The sequence below is a fragment of the Podarcis melisellensis genome, assembly GCF_964234715.1.
Source record: "Podarcis melisellensis genome assembly, chromosome: 4".
In the NCBI taxonomy this organism is placed as follows: Eukaryota; Metazoa; Chordata; class Lepidosauria; order Squamata; family Lacertidae; genus Podarcis; species Podarcis melisellensis.
Genome location: NC_138531.1, coordinates 67,476,689 through 67,488,177, shown reverse-complemented (window position 1 = coordinate 67,488,177; position 11,489 = coordinate 67,476,689). Strand labels below are relative to the sequence as shown.

The 11,489-nt window shown below is 43.9% G+C and overlaps 1 protein-coding gene across 1 annotated transcript in view; it reads left to right on the top strand.

Moving 5' to 3' along the window:
- Window positions 1–5,972: 5,972 nt before the first annotated feature.
- Window positions 5,973–11,489, top strand: part of CD96 (CD96 molecule) — a 29,468-nt gene continuing 23,951 nt past the window's right edge. Inside the window, exons 1-2 of the mRNA XM_081909126.1 lie at window positions 5,973–6,192; window positions 9,688–10,092. Coding sequence (XP_081765252.1) covers window positions 6,132–6,192; window positions 9,688–10,092 — 466 coding nt within the window. The 5' untranslated portion in view covers window positions 5,973–6,131. The remainder of the gene's footprint in view (window positions 6,193–9,687; window positions 10,093–11,489) is intronic.

Below are 11,489 nucleotides of genomic sequence, written 5' to 3'. Positions count from 1 at the left end.
CCCCCCCCCCCCGGCCGGTGGGGATCTGCGTTTCCTTAAGCGATGTTTAGAGGACACCGGGCTGCAAGGGAATCATTTCTCGCCTCTAGCACGAACAGCTCTCGCGCCAAGTCCTCTGAAAAAAAGGCTCGCTTTGTGAATAATTGAAAGTGTCCCCAGAGTTCAGGATTTCTTTTGCTTGCGCGGGGGGGGAATGCCTGCGCTGCTCTCTCGGAGGCGGCGCGGCTGTAACCGTCGAGGAATTGCCAGGCAATTGATGTTGTTTTTTCTGAGCGGGAGGGATAATGGAAGGGGCTGGTGGGCCTTGGGTTGCGAAAGCCATTTAAAAACAACAAGCCAAAACCTTCAGGATTGCCATCTCTGGAAGTGAAAGCACCAAGAGGAGATAATTGGAGGAGCCCCGTCGCCATGCTCCAAATGCGAGCAAAGTTAACGCGCACCCTGGGATTTGATTTCCCTTCGCTGCACGTCGAGGCTCGCAAATGAGATTGCGGCGCCACCTACCGACGGTTCTTCAATACTGCTTCTCTGGGGAGCGGTAGCAAAAAGCTGTGTATTCCGAAAGTGGGATCCGGGTGAACTGCCAAGAACTTAAAACAGAGCTTTCCGAACTTTTCATGTTGGTGACACACTTTTCAGACAGGCCTCATTTGGCGACACAGTAATTCAGTTTTACCAGCAACGAAAGTGTTCCAGCATGGATAGCTGGCGATTTGAAACGTAGATATTGAATCATGTTCACATGAAAGCGTATGTCCTTGGGATACGGCTAATGACTTCTGTCTTTTCTAAAGCAGAGCATCAAAGTGCCTCCTAAACTGATGACTTTGAAGCAGAACACTACACACTGTCTACACAGAACACAGAATTTGTCTCGTTTTATGTTAGCATTCCAGCTTTGTGAAGTTGTGGCCACAGTTCCACCGAGCTCTTTCCTGACTCTCCCTCCTAACTATCGTGTCTTCTGGAGCTGCAAGCTCTGCACGTTTCCCAGGAAGGTCTGCATATCAAAGCAGAGAGTCTTGCACATTGTCTTCCATCAAGGATTCTCACGTGGCACTAGCTGTGCTATATTCAGTCTAAGGATGCGGAAGATGTTTAGTTTGGTTTTCGTTGTAATGCCAACCTAACCTGTGCTTCCTGGAACAATGTGTGAACTGAAACCCAGAATTCCCTCAAAACTTGCACTTCTCCTCATTCTGCGGTGTGGTTCACCAGAGGAAAGTATGTATCTGAGGGGAAACTGTGAATTATAATAGTAGTGAAAATAATGTAACAAAAATGTGTATATATATCAGTAGAAATCTGCACTAAAAGTCTAATGAATTCTTGTCAGGGTTTGCATTTTTTTTTACCCTGCAAATTCCATCCCTATCCCTATATGAGACACAGAAGAAGAAGAAGAAGAAGAAGAAGAAGAAGAAGAAGAGGAGGAGGAGGAGGAGGAGGAGGAGGAGGAGGAGGAGGAGGAGGAGTTTGGATTTGATATCCCGCTTTATCACTACCCGAAGGAGTCTCAAAGTGGCTAACATTCTCCTTTCCCTTTCTCCCCCACAACAAACACTCTGTGAGGAGAGTGGGGCTGAGATTCTTCAGAGAAGTGTGACTAGCCCAAGGTCACCCAGCAGCTGCATGTGGAGGAGTGGAGAAGCAAACCCAGTTCACCAGATTACGAGTCTACCGCTCTTAACCACTACACCACACTGGCTCTCGAGAATTAGCTGCACACTGTAGCCTAGCTTTCAGCCTTCTTCCTCTTTCCTCTTGGATTAGCGGCACTGTGCTTCAGGTCCTCTGCATAGTTCCCTGCCATGGATCTGTTTATAACCCTTTTTAATAAACCTGTGATGTCAGAAATACCTGTGTGCCTAGTACAGATTCAAGAGACAGAATAGAGACCAGGGGTCTTTGCACCAATGTATCAGTGCAGATTGCCAGGAGCAGTGTGAGGATAAGGCAAGGGAACAAGGCATAGACCAATTGGAACAAGGCATTGCCCAAACATCCTCCAAAACTCAGTCCTAGAATGGAGCTCTTAGAATCAGAATTGTAGAGTTGGAAGGGACCCTCAGGCCAATCTAGTTTAATTTAATTTAATTTAATTTATCCAAACAGGATAAATTAAATTTTAATTTAATTTATCCAAACAGGATAAATTAAATCCCTGCAATGCAGGAATCTCAACTAAAGCATCCATGACAGATGTGTTAGAATTCCTGCTCCATGATTGCAGTCATGGGATTGTTGTCTATCACATGACGGTATATGTTTTGACTCCACAGAGTGGGAAGTGAAGAAGACAGGATGTTTGTGTTATTGTATTCTGTGAAGTGGGACTATTGTCCTTTGTTCTTTTTCTCTTTGCTGCTAGAGAGAGAGGGAGCCATGTTGCAGTGCTCCGTGTGTGTTTATATGTAAATAAAGTAGATTAGCCAAAAAGCTGAGTTGCTGAGGTTGCTGAGGTCTGTTACGCATGATGCGCAAAGTCTGTGGATCCCTAAGTGTGCCGGTGTTGGTTGGCATCGGTCGCTGTGATGTTCGGGCGGAAGAAAGCTTATGAAGCAACATGCCAGTCGGGCATGTATCTCTGCCAGGGTCCTACTCGAGTGTAGGCTGATCTGATCTCCTGACCAGATGGCCATCCAACCTCTGCTTTAAAACCTCCAAGGAAGGAGACTCCACAACGTTTCACTGTTGAACAGCTCTTACTGCCAGAAAGTTCTTCCTGATGTTTCCCTACATGATATTGAAGAGTTGCAGCAGCTTTGTGCTGCAACAACCTCTCCCTGCCTTGGCTTTCCTATAGGTGAGATACTCATATCTGTTCAGTAGCTTTGCTTCTTTTTCTCTCTCTAATGGCCCTCTTCTTCCCACTGAGCAATGTCAGTGCCCAATCTGCTGCATACATAGTCAATCAAACTGGCAAATGAAAGGAGGGGATACCTTGTATCAGACAAACCTTGCTTACTGGTTTATGTTGCCTCATATGACCCATTGGTGAAAGGAAGAACTCCATTCCACTGGCATTCTGAAGTTGGCGTCTGCAAGAGTCAAGCAGAGAGAGATTTTTCAGAATCATTCCATATATTGCATTGAAAGAAACAATGCATTCTGCTGAGCAATCAGTTCTGCAAGATTGCTCTTTGAGGTATTATTGTCCAGACTGCAGGACCTGAAGGGACTGCAGCGTTAGGTTGTGTGTGTGTGTGTGTGTGTGTGTGTAAGCAAGCTATCTGTTTATCTTTTGCTGCACATTCATGAATATTGCAAAGGAGCATTTCGGGCATAAGGATACCACTGGCAAGCCAAGGCACGTTTTGAATCAGAGTCGTAACTCATGATCTCACATTCTTTTCCAATGCTATATTTTATCTCAAGTGTAAATAACTAGCGGTCCTGTCCACATCAGCTTGAACAGGATAAATTAAATCTCACCACCAAGCAGGAACCTCTTGTCTCATCTTCACTGACGTGCCCATTCCCTGTGTTATGACAAGGGCCAGAAAACAGGGTCCAAGGAAAGTCAGTGCAGATGAATAATGGCTGTTAGCATCCCTCTCTGAGGACAGGACCTAATGACCTAGGAACTACAATGGAGTTCAGAGCGACCCTCTTGTGCACATGGCATATATCATACTGTGCTTGCGCTGTCGTCTCCAATTGTGATGAATAGTTATGGGATCAATAAAACTGCTACTGTGCAATTTTTCTACTGTGTCACACAGATAGCTGTATATGCTGACCTCTTGCTCTTTTTTCTCCTCCTGCTGTTAAAGGAGAAGTAGGTCTGAGGTGAGAGAGGAACAAGGCAACAAAGCAGAAAATGGAACAGTGTGCCTCCAAAAAAAGGGTGAAAGTTGAAGCAGTTATTTAAATGAGGTGAAAGTAGACTTCAGGCTTGTGGGGTCTACTGTGTTGTTGTCTCCTAGGTCCCTAAGATCTGCCAAGCAGAGTATATAAAGTACAGTGGTACCTCGGGTTACATACGCTTCAGGTTACAGGTGCTTCAGGTTACAGACTCCGCTAACCCAGAAATAGTACCTCGGGTTAAGAACTTTGCTTCAGGATGAGAACAGAAATTGTGTGGTGGCAGCGGGAGGCCCCATTAGCTAAAGTGGTGCTTCAGGTTAAGAACAGTTTCAGGTTAAGAACCGACCTCTGGAACAAATTAAGTACTTAACTCGAGATACCACTGTACATATAAGGTGTTATCATTTAAGGGTGAAAATTTTTCAGCGCAATAAATTGTTTTGAGTACCGAAACTTAACTGAGCTTAGATAGGAAACAATTCCAAGAACCTCCCATCTCTGGCATTTCAGCCAAATAATTTGGGGTAGAATTTGGGAATTCATTTCTGGTTGCCATTCCTAAGCAATCCTCACTAATTTACATACTTCGAACCATCCAGAGATTTGCCAGTGGATCCCACCAACACTCACCCCAATTTACAGTAAATTAGTAACATCCCAGTCTTCCTTCTGAGCTTCCACCCATCTACTTCTGCAGCTGAATTCACATTTCAGAGTTGGTTGGCTGAAGCAAAACGTATAATGGTGCAGAGGCCCATCCTTGGTTCCTTTCAAATTATGAAAAAGCCATTTGCTAAGAATCTTTGCCACGACCCTCTTGTTTTTCAAATATCATCAATACTGCAGTAATGCCATCAGCAGTCACAGACACGCACACACCTTTTTCCCACCAGCAAAGGATGTGAGCTTTAGGTGAGCATCTCTCATCAATGGCACCAGGTTCAGGCCTGGCCCTGGGAGTGAATCACCCTTGGTCACCCTGATGGATGACATTTACAAAGAGAGGGACAAGGGGAATGTGACTTTGGTCCTGCTTCTTGATCTGTTTATGGCTTTTGATGTCGCTGACCATGGTTCCCTCCTGGTCTGGCTCTGTGGGATGGGAACTGGGGGCACTGTGTTACAGTTGTTCTGGTCCTACTTACAGCACTCCTGTTCAGTACAGATTGGGTGGTGGGTGTGCCATCCTGGCATCCAGTAAAATATGGGTGTACTTAGAGGTGTGTATTCAATGTAGGAAAGGCTGAATTGCTGAAAACATGGGCCAAATAGGAAGTGCAAATGGACCTTTGTGTATTGTGGATTTTTGAGTGGCTATTTATTTAGGCCTTTGGCAGTCACAATAGTGCCCACAGGTACTATGATGGCAACTCCTGCTATAATATAAGAGGGGAAAGAACAAGCATTTGCTTTAACACCACATGAGATACACATATATCACTAATGGCTTCATGCTCTCCCAGGGAACCGGAAGGTGTTATTGGTTTGTTTTGTTCTTGTTTGTAATATGTATTTTGTGTTTTTATCTAGAAGAAGAGGAGGAGGAGGAGTTTGGATTTGATATCCCGCTTTATCACTACCCTAAGGAGTCTCAAAGCGGCTAACAATTTCCTTTCCCTTCCTCCCCCACAACAAACACTCTGTGAGGTGAGTGAGGCTGAGAGACTACAGAGAAGTGTGACTGCCCAAGGTCACCAGCAGCTGCATGTGGAGGAGCGGAGACGTGAACCCGGTTCACCAGATGACGAGTCTACCGCTCTTAACCACTACACCACACTGGCTCTCATCTAGCATTTTTATGCTATGAACCACCCTGAGATCTTCGGGTGAAGGGTGCGATACAAATTAAGTCAATAATAATAACAATGTTGTCCATTGTCAGGTCAAACTGTTTTATTTAGAGCTGAAAACTCCAGCTAAACATGACCAAAAATATTTTGGAAATAGGGGCAAGTTTTCTTATCATGCACTGTTTGACCAAAAATATTTTGGAAATAGGGGCAAGTTTTCTTATCATGCACTGTTTCATTTTCTTCTACTCCTCCTCCTCTTCCTCCTCCTTCTTCCTGGCAAACTGCATATGAACATACGTTTATTCAAATAGAAAAACCCTAAACACAGTGGTTTCCTGTAAGCATCTATTTCCTCTCAGAGATGTGAGAAAGAAAGCATGAAAAGCAGAACTCATCATGCAAATAGGAGAAAAGTCCTTCTGTTGTATGTCTAACCACAGACAAAACATTTTATCTACTTTGAAAGACATCTGAATGTGTTGTTACTCTTTCTTTAAAAATAATTTTTCTTAGCAACGTGAGGTAAAGATGGAGAGGAGATGGCAATTTCAGGTGCATTATTTGTTCATCCTCACACACTTGATCAATGGTAAGTTCATTTTCTTTAAAGAAACCTCTTCCTGTTAGGTTGATAAATCTGTTGCATGCCTGAGCTGAGGGTGAGGACCCAAGGCGATGTTGTGGTGTCTCCTTCAAGCTTTATATCCATGGTCGTATTTCTTGGGGACTTCTGAAAAGTCACTTTTGGATATGAAGTACTGCATTAGGCTGACACTGCAGAACAATTATTTTGGTTCTTACCATAACTGTATTTTCAAGGGGAGTTTGCTAATAACGATGCGATTAAAATATTCTTATCATTTATGAATAAGAATTCAAGAATAAGCTGTAATTTCATTTCTGAAGGAAAGTGCTGGGTTCTCTGTTTTTCTCTGGTTTTTGGAACCTCTGTCAATGTGGACTTTGCCCTAAAGAGGACAGAATGTAACACGGGGAATGGGGGAATGGGAAGCATCTTGCAGATGATATTGGATTCCAGCTTCCAGAAGCCACAGCCAGTGGCATAGCGTGGGGGGTACAGGGGGGCCTGGCCGCACTGGCCGCAACATCTGGGGGTTAGGGTTAGGGGGCGCAAATCCACGGGTTAGGGGGCACAAATCCACGGGTTAGGGGGCACAAATTACTTGCCTTGCCCCGGGTGCTGACAACCCACGCTACGCCACTGGCCACAGCCATCACGGCCACTGGTCAGTGATATAAGAGTTTTAGCCCAACAACATTTAGAGGGCTACAGGTTCCACACTCTGTTGCAACATTTCAAAAGTAAGGGTGTTGGTTGTACACGAATTGATAACGAATTAGTTTATCACAAATTGTAGTGATCTTATGCAGCCTTTCCTTCACGTGGGGCTTAAGAGAATATCCATGGGCGGACTTTGGCAATATGGTGTCCTGAGTGAGAACAAAATTTGGTGCACCCTCCCAAATATTTCTTATTTTCACAATAATTCCTTTTAGTACAGTTTCTTTTTAATGGATCTTCTCAGTAGGTACCTGTATAAATATAGATATTATTATTATTATTATTATTATTATTATTATTATTATTATTATGCATCTCTTCAGCTTGGTGCCCTAAGTCTGCTGCTGGAATATCCTGGTAGGACAGGGGTTGCCAACCTTTTTGGAGCCTATGGGCATGTTTGCAGACGGGAGAAGCTGTATGCAGTTTTGCCTACAATATACATTTTTAAAAAGCAATTTTCCTCCATAATATAATGCATTTTGTATGGCGAGTTTTTTTGGTAATGCATTTTATGTGGACTTCAGCCTACACATTGATTGACTGAAGAACCACAGTGCTGAATTTAGAGAAATGTGAATTTAGAAAAATGGCTGCTTTGCTTTGTGTAATGCTTCAGAAACGGCAAATTGTGCAGGTTTGCCTTTAAAAGTGAATGGAATCAAGTTTCTCCCCTATCGCTACCGCTATGGTAGGATGTGCCAAAAACCAATATAAGCAAAATGGCTGTGGTGCTACCGTCGTTCTATCTACTGGTTCTCCCTAAGTGCTCCTGTGCTGGTTCAGCAAGTCTCATGGATAGACTTGATCCTATCAGATAGGGCAAGCAGCTGAATCTCTCTGGATAGGATTATAAGCCTAAATGCAGACCAGACAGTCAAACTAGAGTCAGCCCATACTTAACAACTTTGGCCTGATAATAGACCCCTCATGACAACTTGAAAGATACAGATACTCAAGAGTTGCAGCACGTTCTGAGATAAAAGGACTATTAATAAAAGTTAAGTATTAAAATATTTATTCCTAATTCCCTGTTGATGTTGCACTTTGATCTTCATGCCTGCTCTTAAGCATAATTCTCCGGAAGAATTTCCTGTGTAGAATTCTCTCAAAAGTGAAGCAGCTTCCTGAATGCAAGATGCTGAATTGAGATCCCTGGGCTGTTTATACTGTTCTTTGTTCCTCGTTAGAGAAATATATACTCTTGCTCTTTATTCTAAAAAGCCTCTTAAGGCATACTCACGCAGAGTTTAAAGGCCAGGATACCATGATTGTGGGTCCTAGATAAAGCTCTTCACTTGACCCCTGCACCATCTCATAAAAACCCATGCAATCTAGCATTCTCTTCTCACAAGGGTATATGTTCCCAACATTTTCTGTCCCAAATTGGGGACACTTCCTCAACCCCCTGTCCATCACCAGCCCAGCTACCTTGGCACACCACCATTTGCAAGCATGCCCAGGACACCTTGGCCTGCTGCCACACCCTCCCCCCCACCGTCACCTGCCCAGGCCTGCCCCCCACTACCTTAGCTTTGGTGGCTCACTGTCACTGCAAGGCCAAAGTCAAGGTAGCTTTTGCAAGGCCACCTCCTCCTCAATCCTGGTTGCTGTGATCCGGGATGTCCTGGTTAAAATGGGACGGTTGTGGGGTATGCAGTGGCCAACTAGATTCTTAAAGAAAGCCTGTAAACAGGACATGAGTGCAACAGAGCTCCGTCCCACTCGTGATTTCAAGTAACTAGTATTCAGAGACATGCTCTTCCAACTCTGCTATTCTATGATTTTATGCTGTTTCCAGCAGTGGAGACAAGTAGCCATTGGCAGCCTTGTTCTCCATGGATTTGTGCAATTGACACAGGTGGTGCTGTGGGTTAAACCACAGAGCCTAGGACTTGCCAATCAGAAGGTCGGTGGTTCGAATCCCCGCGATGGGATGAGCTTCTGTTGCTCGGTCCCTGCTCCTGCCAACCTAGCAGTTTGAAAGCACGTCAAAGTGCAAGTAGATAAATAGGTACCACTCTAGTGGGAAGGTAAATGGTGTTTCCGTGTGCTGCTCTGGTTCACCAGAAGCGGCTTAGTCATGCTGGCCACATGACCCGGAAGCTGTACGCCAGCTTCCTCGGCCAATAAAGCGAGATGAGCGCCGCAACCCCAGAGTCGGCCACGACTGGACCTAATGGTCAGGGGTCCCTTTACCTTTACCTTATGTGCACATAAGAAGGGGTCCCCAGATCTCTTGGCATTCTGAGGTGTGATAGCAGGCAAAAAGACTCTTCCAGCATTGAAGCCATGAAGGGGCAACACAGGTAGAAAAGGGCTGTGGGGGCCAATCTTTTAGCCTTTTTTCTCCAGGCCATACTTTCAGAATAAAAATTTGCTCGTGCCATTCCAATTTTTTTATTGATAACAATTACAATGGAAAACAAAAAGAGACAACTCCTAGCGGTGCTAGATTTATAACATAGAACACAGCTAATTTATAATATGTTTGTGGGACATCCAGAATGTATAAAATAATGCAGCTATGTAATAACATGAATCATTCCCAAATATAATATTGATTGCCCTTGAATCTCGTGTCACATTTGTCAGCTTCTCCTGCCACACCAGGCCACACCCTTTGAGAACCACTGTTTTTGCACCACTATCTCCATCACATCACTCGTGCCAGTTTCCCCATATTCTACTGCCAGGTGTGCAGTGGGAGCCTAGGAATTATAAACATGAGGATATAGAGCATGTGAAAATGACACTGTGTGCATTTGTGTTCTCTTGCAGCCCAGTCTAACATCATCCTTCAGGACGGGAAAACTGTCTATGGTTTGCCTGGTAGCAATGTGACTCTATCATGTAGCATCCTGAAGCAAAAGGATATCTATGTAACACAAACGCAGTGGACAAAGATTCAAGATGGTCGGCCAAGAAAGATAGCTGTGTACCACCCTACCTATGGCACACGATACCATGAAAAGGCTTACAACTACTCTGTAAGTTTCAGGAAGGATGTCCACAATTGCCTGGGCGGCTACACTGATATTACAGCCAGCGACGTAGAATGCAGTCAATGGATTCTGCAGCTGAAGAACGTGAGTCTGGAAATGTCTGGCTTGTATGAGTGCAACTTTGCTACATATCCAACTGGAACAAGCCGCTCAGAAATCAATCTTCTTGTTAAGAACAGTGGTAAGCAGTAATTGACACATTAAGATTTGTTTTTAATGAGTGGCATTATAATCTTTTAAACAGTATCTTTTTCGCAGTGACTCCAGATAATGCATTTACATTGCTGCTCGACTGACCGCATTCCTGTTGCAAGTAATGTGCTTCAGTTTACATTTTAGAAGAACTTCAAATTATTCCATTCAGGGCAGAAACAGTAAAAAGACGAGTTTTTTAAAATTCTGCTCTGCCTTATTCTCCAAGGAAAGTCAAAGCAGCCAACAGATTAAATAATTGTGCTGTGTAAAACCAATAATGTTTCTTTTACCAATGCGATAAAACTCAAATTGACAAATCCAGCAGTCATCAACATAAATGCAAGGTGAGCCAGCCCAAAAGTTATTTCATCAGCAAAATGTTTTACTAAAAAGCCACATCTCTGCCTGGTGCCCACAAAGAAGTTACCTGTCAAACTGTGCTTAGGTGGGCAGCCCAGTCGCAGCAGCCCTAATCCAAGTTGACACCTGCCTTTCCTCACATGGCTGTGAGATCTGGAGCAGGAGCTCAGGTGGCAATCAGAATTTGATTGAGCATCTGTGTTAGGGAATCATACTCCATGAAAGCTGAGATGAAGAGTGAAAGGAATATAGAATACTTCAGATGCTGGAAAGGTTGCCATAATGTGAATTTACCATTCTCCTGAAATATCGGGTTGCCTACACACCCGCTTGTGCCATGTCTAGAAAGCACCACCTCCCCCAGGAAAACCTGCTCTTTAGTACTGAATCAGAGCAAATGTCAATCTGCAGAAAACCCAATTGATGTTTGCTCCGATTCAGTGGTAAAGAGCAGGTTTCCCCAGGGGCAAGTGGCAGTCTGTATGAGCCCTTAGTCCCAGTTCTCATTGATAAGTCTATGTCTGGTGATGGTTTCTATAACAAAATGCTCTCCATTGAGGAGAGGAGTGACATTCTTGCATATGGAAAACTAACATGTCAGGGACTAGGACAGAGTCGACACCTCTCCTTGATATGTAGTTTAATATGTGGAAGATTATTATTTTTCGGTGGAAAGAAACTTCCTGGAGCATGTCTATATAAGTCTAGGGATGTTACAAGCATTTGAATAAGGGTGCTTGCCAAAGGTTGGAGGCAGGATCATAGCAAGCAAGGATTTACTGCACAAGCTCCCTTCTTGCAGACTGTCCTGCTGCAGGCATGCATGGAAAACAGGGAACAGGACTTGTTTGTTCTGATAATCACAGAATCATAGAATTATAGACTTGGAAGGGAACCTGAAGGTCAGCAAGTATTGGAGGCAGGACTAACTGGACTGATAAATGCAGTTTTGATTGTGACAGGCACACTGATCATACATAGTTCAGGGTTTTTATCTGCCATTTACAACTTGATAGATAAGAA